Source organism: Herpailurus yagouaroundi, unplaced genomic scaffold (genome assembly GCF_014898765.1).
Source record: "Herpailurus yagouaroundi ecotype Mexico unplaced genomic scaffold, PumYag 164, whole genome shotgun sequence".
NCBI lineage: Eukaryota > Metazoa > Chordata > Mammalia > Carnivora > Felidae > Herpailurus > Herpailurus yagouaroundi.
Window position 1 is genome coordinate 1,285,248 of NW_024412405.1, and position 19,927 is coordinate 1,305,174.

At 46.1% G+C, this 19,927-nt stretch overlaps 1 protein-coding gene across 4 annotated transcripts in view; it reads left to right on the forward strand.

The window, feature by feature from the left end:
* Positions 1-19,927, forward strand: part of TUBGCP3 (tubulin gamma complex component 3) — a 71,877-nt gene that overhangs the window by 34,424 nt on the left and 17,526 nt on the right. For all 4 annotated transcript variants that reach the window (XM_040487058.1, XM_040487055.1, XM_040487056.1 and 1 more), the window contains 6 exons: positions 9,251-9,361; positions 9,877-9,985; positions 11,720-11,909; positions 14,276-14,411; positions 15,708-15,776; positions 19,407-19,542. In XM_040487058.1, coding sequence (XP_040342992.1) covers positions 9,251-9,361; positions 9,877-9,985; positions 11,720-11,909; positions 14,276-14,411; positions 15,708-15,776; positions 19,407-19,542 — 751 coding nt within the window. The remainder of the gene's footprint in view (positions 1-9,250; positions 9,362-9,876; positions 9,986-11,719; positions 11,910-14,275; positions 14,412-15,707; positions 15,777-19,406; positions 19,543-19,927) is intronic.

Genomic DNA, 19,927 nt, shown 5'->3' on the forward strand with positions numbered 1-19,927 from the left:
AGGGAGAAATTAAACTAAGAAAGTGGAAGAATTGTACTGAAAATCATAAAACTGTTAAGGAAATGAAGGCAGACCTAAATAAACCAATGGCTCCACACGTTCATGGTTTGGAAGACGTGATACTGTGCTTTCAAATTTTTTTTTTTTAATGTTTATTCATTTTTGAGAGAAGGAGAGAGAGAGAGAGAGGGAGAGAGAGAGAGAGAAAGCGGGGGAGGGGCAGAGAGAGAGAGGGAGACCCAGAACTGGAACAGGCTCCAGGCTCCGAGCTGTCAGCAACAGAGCCCGATGCAGGGCTCAAATCCACAGACCCATGTGAGATCATGACTTGAGCCGAAGTTGGATACTTAACTGACTGATCCCCCCAGGTGCCCCTCTGTGATGTTGTTAAGGTAGCAGCACTACTCCAAATGATCTCACATTGGATGTGATCTCCATCAAAATTCCGTGGCCTCTGTTGCAGAAATGGCAGCACTGGTCCTCAAAGTCACATGGAAGTGCACGGGGCCTGGAAAGCCACACGCTCTTGAAATGAAGAACACAGTGGGAGGACTCACACGTCCCGACGGCACATGTTACAGGGCACAGCAATCACAGGTGTGTTTCTGGCATGAGTATGGGCTCAGAGATCCGAGAGCAGGATTGAGAGTCCAGAAATACATGTGCTCATGTTTGTTGAGTGATTTTCAGCAAGGCTCCAAGACCACTCAGTGAAGGAAGAAAAGTCTTTCCAGCAGGTGGTTCTGGGACAGCTGGATGTCCACACACAAAAGAAAGGATTCGGACCTCACCTGCATACCGTGTATAAAAAGTTACTCAAAGTAGGTCCCACAGCTGAAGCTGTGTGTAAATCTCTGTGACTATGGATTAGATATGTCACCAAAAGCATAAGCAACAAAAGAAAAACACACAGAATGGGAGAATGTATTTGCAAATCATAGATGCGGTAAGGGTCTAGTATCCAGAACATATAAAGAATTATCACAACTCGGGACCAAAAAGACAAACACTGCAATTGAAAAATAGGCAGGGTACTCAGGTTTTACCAAAGGAGGTCTACCGATGGCCAGTGAGCACCGGAAAAGAGTCTCAACGTTAGTCATCAGGGAAGTATGAGTGGAAACCACAGGGGGCTGTCATACCACACTCATGGGGATCTCATTGGAGCAGAGCACAGGCCAGAGCATAACAAGTGCCGGTGGAGACTTGGCCACCTTGGAACCCTGATACAGTGCTGGTGGGGACACGGCGGTGCGGCCACTTAGGGACAGGGCTGGCAGCTTCTCGGAAAGTTACACGCACCCCCAGCGGTTCCAGGTGTGTGCCCAAGAGAGGTGAGGACACACGTTCACGTAGAACTTGTACGTGATTGTCACAGAAGCCTCATTCATTATCAGGATGGTCAAGAGGTGGAAGCAGTGCCAGTGTCTGTTACCTAATGGGTGGTCTATCCAAGTGACAGAATAGAATATTCAGTCCCAAGAAGGAGTGAAATTTTGATGCATGCTACAGCATGGATGAATCTTAAAAGCCTTAGGCTGAGAGACATAACCAGACACAAAAGCTCACGTGTTGTAGGATTTCATTTATGTGAAATGTGCAGGATAGGCCAAGTCACAGAGGCAGAAAGGTTAGTGCTGTCAGAGGTTGGGGAGAGAGGGGTGGGGAGGTCATTGCCTGATGGGTGTGGTGTTTCTGCAAATAAATGCTGAGGCTGTTCTGGAATTTGATGGTGATGGCGGGTGCACAGCCTTATAGTGGATAACGTTAAAGTGCTGAATTCACGCTCTAAAATGATTAAATGGTGACTGTATTATGCGAAGGGGTGCCAGCCATGTCTGGCTCCTAAGATTTAGCTTTCCTCCCTTGCTGAGCCTTTATTCTGCCTCAGTGCTGGTTGTAGGGAGGTCCTTGATTACCTGTCACCAGGCCTGGCCATTTGCAGTCTCCAGTCGCTTTGGCTGCCCTCTGGGAACCTTGTAGGGAGGTGTGACGTGGACTGTGACTTGGGCATGAGGATGTTTCAGAGGCCCAGTGAAGCCCGAGACCCTGGGGGCCTGTCCTGTGATTCTCTGCAGCCCCAGCCTGACTGGAGTGGGACAGAGACGGAGTGTGTCGGAGGGGCTGAGGTGAGGAGAGGGAGGGAGAGCAGAGGGCCTTCTTAGTTCACACCAGCTCTCGTCTGTACAGTAGTCTCTCAGGGGGTTTTCTGTGAGGGGGAGGGAAAGCGTAATCGTCAATTAAGAAGAGTAAATGCGCACCAGAAAAATTCCCTGGTAAAGAAGTGTGTTTATGTAGTGTTTCCAGACTTCCTATTAGATAAGCGATGCGGTAACAGATGTATGTCTTTATTGACACGTTCAGTAAGAAGGGTTAGTGGCCGTTTTGGATCTGTGCACCCACTTGAACAGGTCATGTGAGAATATGTGATTTCTTTTGGTGACAAAGTCACAGGTACTGTGGCTTGTTGTTTGCATTTGTGATGGAAGGAAGAGTTAAATTTCGGATAGAAGTTAGTGCCAGTAAAGTGTAATTCCCTTCCCTTCCACGTTTACAGACCCTTCTGCCTTCTGGGCCCATGGACCCCAGGTCAGGAAACCCCCAGTTAGAACAAAACCTACAAGAAAAGTCGTGACCTGGCCCCAAGAATGTGGACAGGAGCTAGTTTTCTGTAGAGTCAACGTAGGTGTGAGCTTGTACTTGAAGCTCCAGCTCTCCTGCCTCGGGACAGGTGAGGATGCCAGTCAGGGGTGGGATCAGAACCTTGCCTACTCTTGGCCCTCCTCTCTCTAACCCAGCTGTCCACTGCTCAGTGACTGTCCTGCATTAGGCTCCGACTGATTTCAGGGAGTCCTACTGTCTGTTGATGGCTATTCAGAGCTCGAGTTTGTCCTTCCCGGAAGTTCCTTCCACGTTTTCCGAGGTTTTCCCTGGAAAGGCTTGTCTGTCTCTCCTGCTGCTGGGCAGTGGTCAGTGTCCTGCCTTAGCTACCTCTGGGCTTGGCTGATTTGCAACCCAAGAATGAGTTAGAGGCCCAGGTAGCCTCTGAGCTTGGCTGTCTCTGGTATGGAATCATTCAAGACTGCCTCTGGGCCTACCAGTTGGGATTTTACTGTGAATTGTTATAAAAAGATAGGACCCTTTGGCCCAACCAGCAGGAACTGTGTTTTGTGTTTTGTGTTCTGTTATGAAATGGAAAGGTAGACAAATGTTGGAGCACTCGAAAAATTTACAGATTTTGTAAGTGATTAAGTACTTTCAACACTTGGGGGAAGTTTGTAGTTTTATTTGGTTACAAATTAGTACAAATGAAAACATGGGGTTTTCATGTTTCAGTAGTTCACATGGGTTTTCTGCCCTGAGTGATTGAGGTGAACAAATTATGCCAGTAGTTCAACGTTAATCTATTTTGTTTTTATTTTTTGCCTTTTGGAAAATTCTTTTCAAAGGGTGAGGGACTTCATCTGGGAGCAAACACGGAAGGAAAAGGTAAATGTAAGCTTTCTTGCTTTCAGAATCCGAAAATTTCCAGACTTCACGTGTTTACTTAAATGCTGTAAAAACACTCAGGGCTCCTGGGTGGCTCGGTCGGTTGAGCGCCTGACTTCGGCTCAGGTCATGATCTCGTGGTCAGTGAGTTCGAGCTCCACATCAGGCTCTATGCTGACAGCCCAGAGCCTGGAGACTGCTTTGGATTCTGTCTCCCTCTCTCTCTGCCCCTCCCCTGCTCACCCTCTGTTCTGTGTCTCAAAAAAATGAGTAAATTTGAAAAAAAATTTTTAAAAAATGCTCTAAAAATCTATGTCCTTGAACTGGAAGGTCGGTGGAACTGGAGATGATGTGGTGACTGCTGTTGGGAATATCTGTGGGTGCCTTCAGCTCTCTTGTTCTGTTTCTTGTATATTTTTGCTAAGAATTACTGAATTTAAAAGTGTACTATGTAAGATCGTGTTAGCATTTTGGCACTTCCAGCCTCACCCCTGACGTGCTGGGATTTTCCTGCCTACCGTGTGCAAGACCTTTCTGGTTCCCTGTGCGGAGCCCGTATGGCTTCCTGGGTGTGGCGGGCGGCAGGGGTGGGGGTGGAGGGGGCCACAGGGGCTCTAGGGGGGCCACGGGCTTTGGGGGGGGTGCAGAGGTTCTGGGGGGCCACAGGGGCTCTGGGGGGCACAGAGGTTCTGGGGGTGGCACAGGGGCTCTGGGGGGGGTGCGCAGGGGCTCTGGGGGGCTGCCTGCCTATTGCCACTTGGGGTTGGGGTCTTTGTATAATAATGGCTGTTTCTTAGAAGCTACGTTGCTTGCTAAGAAAATTACCCTCTTCATTTCTGTTTTTAGTAGGGTGGCCTTGGCATTTGTCCAACAGTTAATGAGAAATCATGGTACAATTATGTTATATTTTTTTCTCCATTCTTTCTGTGTTTGACACATGGTGAAAAGTAAAGAACCTTGAGTGGAAAATGCATCAGTGAAATACAAGCAATTATGTTCTGACCTTGGTTTTTTTCCTCTGTAACTATATGTTTTTCAGAGGCTTAATTAAATGCCAGGATGGACCTACTCCTCTCAGTGTTTGCCGGGAGAGTGATTGCACCCTACTCTGCCCTCAGATGAAGTGACGCTTTCCTAATTTCTAAAGATGACTGAATTGTCCGAGTTTTTTATCTTTTAAATTAAATCGTCTTACATACTGATACAAAGCCGGCTGCACTCCATCTGTCAGGACGAATTAGTGCGTTGTTTGTGGGACTAGCTCTTCCGTTTAAGTGAATAACTGGTAACAGCAGAATTTACACCAGCCCCTCTCTGCTGAGTGGGGGGCTATGGGGCGGTCCTAGCGCGGTGATTGGGCGACCTTTTGCATGACTCCTGGTGGGCTCGTGACAGTTTTCAAGTTTCTGTTGGGTGATTTAAGTATCTCTTAACGTGATAATCGCTTCAGGATTGTGGGACCTGTTATCCCTCAAAGCAGTCGTTAGTTATGTGTTTAAAATTAGGGGATAGAAATCAAATCTAAAAATACAAAGATCAGTACATACTAGTTTGTACGTAAAGATAAGAAACTTGATCTCATCCACATGGTTATAAATATGTTGGCATTTATTCAGGTCCCTCCTTATATATGGCTGTCATCTAGCCCTGACTTAAGAGGGATGGAATAAGACCTTAGCATCATTAAGAATTTTGTTCTCTTAAATATTTACCCTCAGGAGTAGATTTCTGTGAACAGAAAACAAATCTTTTTTTGTTGGTTGCTATGAGAAGGTGATGTTACTGCACAGTTTTCTTTGCTGGTATCATATGTTCTCTCATTGGTCTTAGTTACTCAATTCTTTTGAATGATATTTTTTCTGATTTAAAAACGTTTGAATAATTAAAAATTTTTGAGCATATAAACAGGAGAAAGTTTATTAGTAATCCTGTCATGAACAGATAACCTGCCAATATTTTTGTGTATATTTTTTATAGTATATTCTTGTGTATTTTTCAATGTGTCTATCAGATATGGTACATGCGTAGTATTTTGTAAACTTTACTTTTACTTTTGTTTTAATTTGAAATAATGACAAATTTCTTTTCAACCTTCATTCACTGTATTTCTGAAACACACTACTTTGCATTCCTGCTTCACCAATACAGTGGGGGTTATTTAGTAATGAAAATTTTGTGCTGTTAAATTTTATTCTTCTCTACCCAGGGCTTCATAAAGCATGATCTCTGAAACTCCTGAATAGCACATAATAGTGTTATTTTGTGGAAAGAAGATCTGTACTTTTCATCAAATTCCCAGAAGAGTTTGTAATAATTAAGAATGAACTTTATTTTTAATGACTACCTGATACTATTTTATACTTTGGTATACATTCTCTTATGTTTAGGAGTGTATTCAGGGGCGCCTGGTGGCTCAGTTGGTTAAGCGTCCGACTTCGGCTCAGGTCATGATCTCGTGGTCCGTGAGTTCGAGCCCCGCGTCGGGCTTGTGCCAACAGCTTGGAGCCTGGAGCCTGCTTCGGATTCTGTCTCCCTCTGTCTCTGTTCATTCCCATTCTCGCGCATGTGCTCGATCACTCTCGCTGTCTCTCTCTCTCAAAAATAAACTTAAAAAAAATTTTTTTTGAAGTGTATTGGGAGTATGGTGTGCCTGACCAAAAGTACCTTATTCCAGTAATGCAAGGATGATATTTTATTTGTATTTTTTCATCTATGTTTACAAATGGAATTAGCCTATAGTTTCTAATTTTGGTATTATTTTTGTCAGGTTTTGCTAGTGTTATACTAGATCCATAAAATAAATGTTCTATATATTTTTCTGTGGTCTAGAATAACATAGAATGATACCTTTTTTTTTTTAAGTTTTTATTTTGAGAGAGAGAGCGAGAGAGAGCACACACGTGTGTGAGTGGAGAAGGTGCAGAGAGAGAGAGGAAGAGAGAGAGAGAATCCCAAGCAGGCTCCATGCTCTCAGTGGGGCTCGAACTCACTAACTGACTCGATTTCAATCGAGAGTCAGACGCTGAACCAACTGAGCCACCCAGGCACCCCAAGAATGATATTTTATTTTATTTATTTATTTTTTTTTTAAATTTTTTTCAACGTTTTTATTTATTTTTGGGACAGAGAGAGACGGAGCATGAACGGGGGAGGGGCAGAGAGAGAGGGAGACACAGAATCGGAAACAGGCTCCAGGCTCTGAGCCATCCGCCCAGAGGCCGACGCGGGGCTCGAACTCACGGACCGCGAGATCGTGACCTGGCTGAAGTCGGACGCTTAACCGACTGCGCCACCCAGGCGCCCCTGATATCTTATTTTAAAGTTAAGTAGGTTCTGTGCCATAGTGATAGCATTTTACATTTCTCATTTCAAGTTTTCTCTTTCTCTCTTTGTTTTTTATGTTTTGCCTGGAAACCATCAACTTTGCATTGGCATATAATTACTAAAAATATTTTTAAAATTCTTTAAATCTATTTTGTTTCTGTGGACACACTTTCCTTAGTCTGGGTTGTGCATTGTTCACCTGTTGGTGATTTAGAACTTGTGTAAGAATCACTAGAGAAGTGTGTTACGACTTAAGTGGATCTTACGGTCCCACGGGGGAGCCAGGTTGTCACGTTTAACGTGGCCAGTGCTGCGTCTCAAACTGTCTGGCTTCCGTGTTAAGATATTACTAAGTACTGAGGGCCATTTCTCTCCTCCCTGGAGGAGTGGCTGATTGTAGGTCTAGAGGAGAAAGGAGTAAGATGAGCCTGGCACATCTTCCACACCAGAAGCAAGGAAGACACCTTAGGTTCGAGTCTACAGGACTCAGCAGACAGCTTGAAGGGGCTCCCATCATCCCAGAATGGAAAACGTGGTGGAGTGCCAGTGAGGGTAATAACTCTAATGGACTGAAACATAGATGCACTTAAGTCCATGTTCATGATGATAAAACACAAAGCCACTGGTCACCGTTGGAGGCTGGGAAGTAAAGATGTTATCACATACCTCGTCCATCTCTTGATCTAGTCGCCTTTCCCCTTTTCTGATCTACCGATACAATTATCATGACAGCTTCTGATGAGGCATTTTAGCTCAGAGAAAAGGATAGCATATTAAATAAAAGGTGCTAGCTCGGCCAGTAGAGGGAGGATGCTCCAGAAGGAAACACTAGCCCCGACATCATATCCAAGGTAAATTCTAGATGGATGAAAAATGTAAGTAATAAAAATAGCATGTCAGGAATAGTAAGAGAAAATTGTCCGTAATCTAGGAGCGGGAAGATCGTAGGAAGACAAGAAAGTCTTCTTCCATAAAGGAAGACATCCACCTACACAACGGAAGTGGAACAAAGCGAAAACATGGAATATGCTGTAAACGGTGCCAAATGGTTAACTTGGAGAAAGTAAATTAGTAATACTTCATCCACAGATGGTCATTTTCCCTAATATAACAGAATTTTCATATGTTGATGAGAAAAGGACATTGTCAGTAGACGGTTGAGGAGATGAAAAGACAGTTTATGGGAGAATAAAAGCAAACGGCCATCAGCATCGCGGAAACAGGCCCCACTTCCTGTGTCAGGATGTTAACAGTACAGGTGGCCACAGCTTCACCAGCTGACTGGCACAGTCTAACACAAGCGAGGATGCAGAACAGGGGCCATCCTCCTTGTGGGAGTGTCCGTGGACGTGCCTGTTTGGTTGGGAAGGGGAGTCTGACATGTCTCTAAAAATTAAAAATTGCTTTGACTTGGCAGTTCTACTAGAAATTGGGTTTATAGAGATAAAAGCCCAAACGTATTTAGGACATAGGGATGAGGGGTACCTGGGGACTTGGTCAGTTAAGCATCCAGCTTCAGCTCAGGTCATGATCTTGCAGTGTGTGGGTTCAAGCCCTGCGTCGGGCTCTACCCTGTCAGTACAGAGCCTGCTTGGGATTCTTTGTCTCCCCTTCTCTCTCTGCCCCTCCCCCATCCCATGCTCTCTTTCTCAAAAATAAATAAACCTAAAAAAATTTTAAAAAAAAACTTAAAGGACATGGGACTGAAACATGAGAGTGGCCTCGTGCCCTTTCTCACATCAGGGTCAGGTTGGGCAGTGGGATCAGCAAAAGTGAGGAGCACAGTGGACAGGGGAGAAGCTTCTGTGCAGGGTGGTTCTTGGGAAGGCACTTCCTGCAGTGCCGCCAGGCAGGCAGGTGCTGGCTACCCACACGCCCAGGTCAGCCTGCAGCCAGCAGTCCGTGAGCAGGGTCCATTAGCTCTGGCACCTCTGTGTTCTAGACCGGGGGCTCTGCAGGGGAGAACCTGCAGAGGGCTGCATGTGGGCAGGAGGGGACAGCTGAGCACAGGGACCGCCGCACCACACCCCTGGACACCCGCAGGTTTTCACTAAGGTAGATGAGGCGGCCCTCCCAGCCAGAGCACAGCAGAGGCTACAGCAGAGGTTGATGATTGTGATCAGAGTGAAGATCATGAATCCTCGAGAAAAGGCCTGCGTTGTTAGACTCAGTTTAAAAAGTCTGGGACGTCTGTGATTCCATTTACAGAGGGATGTATCCAAAATGCTTTTTTTTTTTTTAATATGAAATTTATTGTCAAATTGGTTTCCATACAACACCCAGTGCTCAAAATGCTTTTGAAGACGGTTTTACTCTGTGAAGGGTAAGTCTCCCGTCTCTGGAGAGCTTTCCTTCAGGGTGACTTCCTCGGTGTGGCTGTCAGCGAGCGGTTTGCTGTAAGCGTTGTCTTCTGACCTGGCCGTGCCTCTGCTTTCAGTTTTTCGTAGCCTCGGATCCAGCCGTCAAGACGGACCGGCTGTGGCAGGACAAGTACACTCTACGGAGATCGATGATCCCCTCCTTTATTACGATGGACCAGTCCAGGAAGGTGAGGCCGGGGGTGGGGGGGGGGGGGGACTGGGGCTCTGCTGTCGTAATTCTGCATGTGGGCAGCAGGTGACAAAACTCTTCTGTCGCATCTTAGGATCAGAAGTATGTATTGATTGAATACACTGATTAATGTGTGTTTGTTAATAAGTCTTCTCAGTTCCTGCAGTTCCCTTGATGCTATCCCAGATGTCTTTGCTACTTAATTAAAAAACAATTAAAAAAATTTTTTTTAAGTTTATTTGTTTTGAAATGACAGACACAGCATGAGCGGGGGAGGTGGAGAGAGAGAGAGAAAGAGAGTCCTAATCAGCACAGAGCCCGACATGGGGTTCGAACTCATGAAACCATGAGGTCGTGACCTGGGCCAAAAGCTTAACCAGCTGAGCCACCCAGGTGCCCCTCCATTACTTAATTTTTAATTAATAGTAGATTTGTTGCTTATTAATATTTATAGTAGTTGGATGATTAATCATTTTTACATCATGGTAACTGGAGGATATTTTTCCTTTTTAGGTCCTTTTGATCGGAAAATCAATAAATTTCCTGCACCAGGTTTGTCATGACCAGACACCCACTACAAAGATGATAGCTGTGACCAAGTCTGCCGACTCCCCCCAGGATGGTACGGTGGCGGTGGTGGCGGTGGTGGTGGGGGTGCAATAGAGCTGTCGCTTGAAGTGTTTTCTGTCCTGTAGGACTGACAGTTTCTGAGTTGTCATCCGAAATACCTTCACACTTAGTGTGATGTGTGTAAAACATTACTATGTGAAGTTTGAATTTCTCTTTTTACGTGGAGTTCACCAGTAAGTACTGGATTAGGTGGAGCTGTTTTACTCTCTCAGAATTTGTATTACTTTGAAAAGAAAACGATCTAGCGACAGTTATGCCAAAATCAGAAAATAAAGGAAAAATGTTTCTACTGGTGGCCACATGTAACACAAAGAGGCTTATTCAGAAGTTAGCAGGGGAAGTGCTGGGTGAAGTGACTGCCTGTGTGAGATGTCCTATGGTCCCCTTGTTCGCTGCTGCCCTCGCTTCCGTTTTTCCCATCTGCTGCCCGCCCCACCGAAGTAATTCCACAGTGTTTTGTGTGCGGCCGACTTGACGTGTGCAGCTTTCCCTCCTGGCTGTTTGCTGTTCATGTTGTCGTTCTGACTCCGTTTGCGGCAGGCGACATGACATGACTTACTCTTCATGAGAATGACTGTGCCTTTCGTGAGCTTAAACTCTAGGTATGAAGATGAAAATGTACAAGGAAATGAGATACTAAATAATCAAACGTAGAGAGTGGTAAATGAGTATAGATAACATGCTGTAAGTATGTGATACCGTGGAGTTAGCCACAGGCACTGCGCTCCATGGTCGTCCCGGCAACTCTAGCTTGCAGAACCCAGACTTTGTACCCTTTCACTGCTTTCTCTCCCCTCCGGCCCTGCAACCACCAGTCTACTCCCTGCTTCTCTGACTTTGACTACTTTAGAGTCCACACATAAGTGATACCGTACGGTATCTGTGTCTGCCTTCTTTCATGTAGCGTAACCCTCCCAGGTCCACCCATGTTGCCACAATAGCAGAATAACCTTTCTCCAGGTAAATGATAGCCCACTGTATGTGCACACCACCTCTCGACCGTTCAGTCGTTGACGGACACTCGGGCTGCTCCCGTATCTTGTGTATCATAAATAATGTGCGGTGAGCTTGGGGGTGCGGGTATCTTTTTGAATTAGTGTTTGCATTTTCTTTGCGGAAATACCAAGTACAGTTGCTTGATCATATGGTGGTTCTGCTTCTAACTTTTTGAGGAGCCTCCACACTGATTTCCACAGTGGCTGCACCAGTTTGCGTTCCCACCAGCAGTGCACGAGGGTCCCTTTTCTCCGCATCCTCGCCAACGTGTGTCGTTTCTTGTGTTTCACCCTGAGGCCAGCAGTTCCCAGAGCTTGCTCACTGTGGGCACCTTCTTGTTTGTTCTTGAGACCGTGCAGGCAGTTCAACACTGACCCTTCCTGTGCTGCCTTCTTCACCTCAGTGTCTCCGTGAGGTGTTGAGTTAGTTGTGTTGTTGAAAGTGACTTGACCTTCAGGTCTAGGACAGGACGGACTGTTGTTGGGGCCTCTCATAGGTCAGAGCTCGGGCGTCCACTGTGCGTCCAGCAGATGGCGGCCTTTTTGGTTTCTTGGGTTTCTTGGGTTTCTTGGCCTCGGGCTCATTCGCCTTCCTGCGCACCCGGCCCATTGGGTCTGTCGCCAGGGCCGTTTGTGGGTGTAGGCGGTGATGTTTGTGCGTGGAGCTGGTAGTTATATCTTTATTGAAATACAAGTTATGTACGTATATGCTCTCGTTTTGTTCTTTACAGCTGCAGATTTGTTCACAGATTTGGAGAATGCGTTTCGGGGGAAAATCGATGCTGCTTACTTTGAGACCAGCAAGTACCTGTTGGACGTTCTTAACAAAAAGTACAGCTTGCTGGACCACATGCAGGCTGTGAGGCGCTACCTGCTCCTTGGCCAAGGGGACTTCATCAGGCACTTAATGGACTTGCTCAAGTAAGAACACTCTTTGGATCTTTTAAATACACAGTAGATTGCAACATGAGGAGTCTTAACAGTTCTTGTTTTAAAGAATAAATGCCATTAGGGGAAATTGGCTGAGTTCTTAGAGAACATATCGGTAAGATGAAATCTGAAATTTTTTTGGAAAATTTTTTGATGAAACCAAGATTGTCACATCGAAGTCTGTTTGTTTTCCCATATTCTGTACCTTTCTCACAAGCCTGTGGGCCTTGTGGACACCCTGGCACTGACAGTCCCGTGTCCGAGGCATGTGCAGTGTGATCACACTTAGTGCCAGTTTCAAACAAGTTCAAAAATTGTGTATTTCAAACAACTTTTTCCATATTATGAATTTTAAATTGTTCCTTGGGGGAAAAAACCTATAAAACAAAATTACTACTCTTTTCATTTTGTTCTGTGACATTCTTCATGGCACCTTTTGTCCCAGAATTAGATGTGGGTCCCTCCCTGGCCTCCGTGGAGACTCTCCCAGCCCCTCAGCAGGGTGTCTGTCCCATCCCGGGCTCTAGACACACCGACCTCGGGTGCAGCCAGGCTCCTAGCCAGAGCTTGGGTGATGTCCACTCAGGCACTGAGGAATGGAGATTGGCCCTTTTTGATGTTCCCTTTGGAACACTTGAAAGAGTGTGTGGCCTTCCAGTCTTACCTGTGTGATCAAGGGGTGGTTTTGGTGGCCTGGTCCTGAGATGTCACTGTGCCTCGGAGTTACCGAGGGAGCTGGCTGAGGTGAACCCTGGGCCTGCCCACAGAGGGGCTTGGTCCCTCGGGGGTGGGGCCAGGAACGTGCGTTTCTAATGAGGCCCCTGGTCCAGACACAGGCCCCTGCGGTCCCTCCTCTGCCCTGGAGCCCACCTTCAGCATGAAAAGTAGTTTAGGGCACACATAGCTGTCACTGACCTTCTACTTGCCCGTGCTGGGTGGGTGACTGTGTCGTCAGCTTGAGAAGGGGTTGGTGAACTGTGAACTGAGCACACGTACTCGTGGAAGTGTCCCGTCTGGACCCTGAGCAGGGAAGGGGCCTCTGGTGAGCTCAGTCCTGGTCTCCAGCCCAGCGCCTGCCGGAAGCATGGGCAGGCAGGACTGTTTGGAGGGGAGATGCCATTGGCCTAAATGGGGGTTCCTGTGAGCATGTGGGGGGAGCTGGCCCAGGGTGCAGCTGTGCAGGTCAAGGTGGGCAAGGCAGCTCTCGCAGTTTACAGGTGAGGCCAAACGCAGGGGTGCCTGTCATGCTACGGACCAGGTCGTGTGGCTGATTTAACGTGTTTGCCTTATGCGCGGTTTTGATATTTAGAGCATCTCGTAATCAGAAGATTTGTTTCTTGAAGACATGTTTGAAGTTTGTGGCTTTAAAGTGGGGGATGTCCCTGGTCTCCACCTAGCCTCGGACTTCTCTGAGTGATGACGTCATGGTCCCTCTTCATCGGTCTCTGCCCCACGTTTTGCTGCCACGAAGACCTGGAGCCGCACAGCTTATGTGCACGCCTGGGGGTGATGGGCAGGCTTTGCCCCCAGTGTATTGAGCAATAGTTGACCTAGATCACTGTGTGAGTGTAAGGTGTACAGCACGATGGCTTGATTCCATGTGTTGTGAAATGGTGACCACAGCAGGCTCAGCTAGCATCCATTTTCTCACATAGACACAAAGAAAAGAAAAAAAGGAAAGAAACCCCTTTTCTCCTTTTGATGAGAACTCCTAGGATTTGCTCTCGTACCAACTGGTCCTGTGTGTCACACGGGGTGTTGGCTGTGGCCCTCAGGTGGCGCACTCCAACCTAGTGCTCACACAAAGCGGCTTGTTTGCACTGGGTGGCCCCTTTCCTGCACTTCCCCTTGCCGTCAGGCTGTGTTGGTAACCTGGCCGGTTCTTGCCCGGTAACGTTAGCTTTCTGTTTAGCAACCCGGACATGAGTAACCCCAGAGAAGTGTTTGCTGATAACGCGGCAATTTTTAGCTTCTAGAGTCATGACGTCTGTGTATCTAGTTGTTTTGATTTAACAAAGACCTCTCTACCCATTGGGTCTGTGCAGAAAATTCCAGTAGTTCCCGTTACTGTAGGCCAGACTTAAGTTGAAAACTTGATTTGTTAATGTGTATGGCATATGTTAAGTATTTTCAATTTAAGCAGAATCAAAATTAATTTTTTTGAGATTTAAAGAAATGTTTTACTCCCCAAAAGACTTGGTGAAATCCTGTTTATAGTTTTGTGAAACTTTTGTTTCTATGTTGTAGTGGTTTGTCTTTTTAGTTTTTATAATTTCAACTCTTTCTACAATTTTAAGTTTTTGCAAAGCTCTTTAAGAATTCAAGTAACATCTTTTATTTTTACAAAATCTGTTAAGACCAGAACTTGTCCGTCCAGCTACGACTTTGTATCAACACAACTTGACTGGAATTCTTGAAACCGCCGTCAGAGCCACCAACGCCCAGTTTGACAGCCCTGAGATCCTCAAGAGACTGGATGTGAGGCTGCTGGAGGTACTGTGGCCCTGGTTCTGCTCAGGCCGTGAGCTCCCCGGGCCAGCACTCCCGCCAGCGTTCCGGTGTGTGGCGTGTGGCGTGCATCTCGTCTAGCCTGCCGGGTGGGAGTCGTTGCCGGAAGGCTCGCCGGCCTGAGCCTGCACTGTGCTGCTTGTTGGTCTTCAACAAGGGCCACATCTCTAAATTGCACTGGGCTTCTCCGTCTGCTCCCTGTGCAAAGTCCCCACAGGGCTGTGGATGGAGAACACGCAGCGCTCAGCCCGGCGCTCGGTAGCACGTTGTGGAGTGAATCTTGTCTCCTGTTAATGGTAATGTTGCAGGAGGCACAAGGATGGCATGTAACAGTAATATTCACCAAAAATAGATGTATTTAGTTTCAGTTTGACAGACAGTGAGTTTTCTTAGGGGAATGCGTGTCAGAAACATCACAAACTGTTTGCTTAGCTATGATGAAGGACCATTAGTAGGGCTTGTTGGCTTTTTTAAAATGTTGACTCTTGTTTTTTTTTTTTTTTTTAATGTTTATTCATTTTTGAGAGAGAGAATCAGCACGAGTGAGGGAGGGGCAGAGAGAGAGGGAGACACAGAATCCGAACAGGCTCCAGGCTCCGAGCTGTCAGCACAGAGCCCGACGCGGGGCTCGAACCCACGAACCATGAGATCATGACCTGAGCCAAAGTCAGATGCTTAACCAACTGAGGCCACTTTTAAGGGATTCAGGACGTATGAGGCAGTGAGTTCTTGTTATAAACTGGTGACGAATTTTAGACTGATTTTATGGTATTTATTCAAAATACATTATAAGGGCACCTGGGTGGCTCAGTCTGTTAAGTGACCAACTCAATCTCAGCTCATGTCACGATCTCACAGTTTGTGGGTTTGAGCCCTGCATCAGGCTCTGTGCTGGCAGCTCAGAGCCTGGGGCCTGCTTCGGATTCTGTGTCTCCCTCTCTGTCTGCCCCTTCCCCACTCATGCTTTGTCTCTCTGTCAAAAATAAACATTTAGAAAAAAATCTTTAAAGAAAAATAAAATAAATAAACATTGAATAAAACCCCACAACACACCATTCATTTCACAGTATCCTTAGAGCATCTCCTCTGTGCCCATGGTTTAAATGCCGAGGGTACAGGGGTTGACAAACAGATCTCTGCTGTCCTATAGCTAACACTCACAAGTATTGAATGCTTTTCAAAAATTGGGCTTTATTTTACTGCCTTTTCTTGGACGAGAGATTCTTTGGCACTAAGTGCAGCACTGGTGGGAAGGCCTGCAGTGTTTGTTTCTGTCCCCAGGTCTCTCCAGGTGACACCGGGTGGGATGTTTTCAGCCTGGACTACCACGTCGATGGGCCAATTGCCACGGTAAGGCCATTCAGCTTGCTGTTTTGTTGTTTCAGAATGGGCTCTCTTCTCTCAGAGCTTCTACTGAAGGCCATCACTTGATCTCTGGTCAGACCCACTGAAGGAATACCTAAGCCACAATTCTGTGTGGCTTAGATAATCATTAACAAGTGCTGAAATGCTCTAGTATTTTACGAATTCCTACAAATACCCTTTTGTAGGGTTCAGCAGGCATGTAGTAAATGGAGTGCTCGTTGGAACCCATAATCCTTAGACCACAGTAGCGAATTCAGAACAGACGGAGAGAGACTAGGACGTGCATTGTAGAGTTCACACTTATGCTACTTAGATGAAGTCTGACCTTCAGTGTTCCCTGGGACCCAGGAGCACCCAGGAGCAGCCCATGCTGCTGCTGTCCATGGTGCTGGTGCTGCTGTCCATGGTGCTGGTGCTGCTTGGAGCAAAGTACCGGTTCCTCCCAGAGTTCCCAGACCGTGAGAGGCTGGCTCCTCTGCGTGCTGTCTGCGACCCAGATGCCCTGCCTTAAGTGCCCGCTTTCTCTTCAGCTTGGAGTCAGTTCTCCTTGACCAGGACGCTTCTTTGGAGTGATGTCAGTCGTTTGATATCTGAAATACTGAAGGAGAACATGCGTTTCTTTTAGTTATTGGGAAAAATATTTTGTTAAGAAGTAATGTAGTTTGGCTGTGAAAATCCTCCTTTGACGGTCCTTGCAGAGTGTGACTCCATGGCCGTTCCCACGTCTCCGGGTGTAAGTCACAGCCCTGCCAGGGTGCACCAGCGCAGCTGCCTCGCACTTTGGGGCAGCAGCCGTGCCTGGGACATGTGGCTCTTGTGTCTGCTGTGAGCCGGAAGCTCCTGGTGCGCGTGTTTCACACATATTCCTCGTGTTTAAGCTGTACCAGATCAGAGCTACTGTATTTTAAATGCATAACTGCTCTTAAATTTGATTTTTTGTCATATTCAAATTAGTTTTTTCTTCTTTGACTTATATCCTAGTTTCCAGTACTTACTTGTTAAAATATCCTGTTGTGTACATTATTATTTAAATCAGAAACTTTTGTATTGTCTGTTTTGTTAATACTGACTATGTTCATATCATTTTGCCACAGATGCCAAAGTAGAGGCCCTTGTGTTTGTTATTTCCTAGAACGTGAGTGCCTTGAATGTTAGATAAATTGAACGTACTCATACATGCAGTTAATTATTTCACAATAGTGTAGGCTCACGAAGCATACAAAGTTAAACATTGCACACCTTGTATATAAACAATTGGTTATGCAGTATATTTTTTAAATTTTAGCTTTTTGTAAACTCTAATCGAGAGGGTCAAGAGACATTTATATCCTAGATTTATTTAAAAAACAACTTTGGGGTGGATCTCTGTCTATGGCTAACAAGTGTTAACTTACCTGCCAATTCCAGCAGGTGGAGGGTGTGCCTGGGAGGCCGCACTGGGTGGGCGCAGGGCCCTGTGACTGCCGCAGGATGTGGGGGATGGGGTCTTGCACGTCCGGTTTTGCTATTCCAGTTCTGGGGTTTGCTGATGTCCCAGGTTGTTATATTTTTAGCTATATGGAATCTTTTATTTAAAAATACACTTCCAGAGTCGAATTTTGGAAGAAAATGGATTTTCTGCTTCTTCCCTATTAAATTTACAGTATTATCTCCATTCCCTTTCTATTCTCGTTAATTGAGATTGCCAGTTTTGTGTATAATTTAATTATAATGAGTACATATATTAGTCACATAATTTCATCTTATATAATATAGTATAATTTTAGCTTCTTGTTAATTCTGGGAAGGAGGATGTGGAGAGGTTATCTGTGATCTTCTCACTGGGATCTTGGGCAGGATAAAATCCATTGACTTGGTCTCCAGGGTGTCAGGTGAGATGCTTATTTTGTATTTATTATGTATGCTCATATCGTATCAGAAGCTTATTTCGTATTTTGCTAAACTTCCTGGTGCACAGACAGTGAACCAAAAGACGATGCACACGGCAAAACTAAACGTGGGTTATCTCCCCATGTAAACGCCGTGGGATATAGGAGTGTCTCTCTGAAACAGTGCCTGTTCCTAACAAATCCTGATTAAACTATGTTTGTAAATTGGGTCACGTGAAATGCGCTCTGGGAGGCCAGCACTGAAAGGATCCCTACAAGGCAGCGTTTGTATAGCAAGGGTTTCTGTGGTTGATTTGTAAAATTATTTAATCCAGTCACCCTTTATTTCTATAGTTGCAGACACAGTAGTGTGGTCAGCACAGCAAAGTACATAACCCCCAAAACAGTCCTAACTGGTCTCAGAGTCCATTCAGAGCAGTTCCTAGCCAGTCCAGTATAGACACATACAGTCATCAGTCAGTACTGAGCACTGCTGAATACTGGCACAAAAGGCATACAGAAGAATAAACAGATACTCCTTATAACACATGAGCCAAGAATACACAAAAATAAGAAGACAAAGGTAAAGCAGTCTACAGCTAAATGCTCAGATTGTAGGGGTCCAGTGATAAATGTCCTGTCTGGAGAAGAGGGACATTGGTGAGGCCAGGGAAGGGTGTGTGGCCTTTGTCCTTGAGGGCCAGGTGGGGTCTGGGCCAGAGGAGAGTGTGGAGCAGTCCGGGAGTGATATGAGGAATGGCCCTGGGGCGTGAATGAGGCTGGGCTCCAGGGTGAGAAACCAGTGATGCAGGGCCCAGCCTGGCTCCTGGATGCACAGTGCAGAGGTGCTGGGAGCTGAGGCCCCAGGGAGGGGTGTTTCCAGTTCTCTGTACTGCAGGGAGAGGGCTGCCGACTCCGGGAAATGCATCCTTGCTCGAGGGACTGGGAAAAGTAAACGTACCCACGTCTGTTGTGCACACGTTGGTGTGCGAGATGTGTTTGGCCCCCATCTGCAGAAAACCCTGTTACTGTACACATGGGACAGACTTCCTAGACGATGTTTTGTGGTTCATCTGACCTTCGTACTTAACCAGGTGTCCTGTGTTCTTATTTGCTAAGTGTGGCCCCCGTGGGAGGGAAGCTCGCTCAGCCCCTGCCCATAGGTCCATCCTCCCAGGGTATGAGACCACCGTCCGTCCGTTTGCAGTGAAGTGGCTCCACAGGCAGTAAATACCTGTGTTAAGATAACCCGGAGGCCTCTTGACAGACAGGAGACTCTCCTAGGCCCACCTGGCTTGAGATGTAGCAGCCTCATGTGTCCGTCCGGGTGGTTGGGACGGAGGACACTGCTACACGGTTGACGTTGGGGTTAAGAGCCCACATTTTGACTGGGTTTAGGCAGCATTTAAAAGACCCGAGAAACTGTTTACTAGCTCTGTGACCTTAGGCCTCTGTCTTTCAGTTTGTAAAATTGGTACCAAAATATCTGCTTCTATCCTTGTGAGTTTGCCCCACGTACTACTTAGCACACAGGTCGTCACCGTGGTTGTATTTGATGATACTTTCCTAAAACGTGTTATATTAGTTGCCTATGTAATGCTTGGATTTATTAGAGTTGATTGTGTGTTCTCTGGCTTCTTTTGCCTTAAAAAAAAAAGATGCGTCAGAAAGGCTGTGTTGTCATAGGAGGGTCCCTAGGTCACCATAGGTCAGTGTGCTGTCAGCTGTCCTGTGCCTTTTTTCGCAGGTGTTCACGCGAGAGTGCATGAGCCACTACCTCAGGGTGTTTAACTTCCTCTGGAGGGCAAAGCGGATGGAGTACATCCTCACGGACATCCGCAAGGGACACATGTGCAATGCCAAGCTCCTGAGGAACATGCCAGGTAAACCCGCCTGGGGAGGTCAGGGCCGCTCCCCTGCCAGCCCCGCATCCCCGTGCTTCTGGATCGGGCTTCTGTGGGAGGCTCATCTGTGATACTGCTCATCCTGACTTGGTGCAAATCAGAAAGAAAATTGAATCCAGTTAAATTTTTTCAGACCACGAGATTTCTTTCAGAATTACGTTTGTTCTCACTCTGCTGTTCATGTCTGGACTTTTTTTTTTTTTTTTAATTTTTAAGGAAGGAAAGCTATGTTTATTTGTTTATTTTACAGGAAGGAAAGCTATTTAATAAACCACTGTCTCATTTAAAATTCACTTATTGTTTTGATTAAAGTCTGTTTGGGAATCACTTTAATGTTCTGGTTCATAAACCGTGACATGAAAAT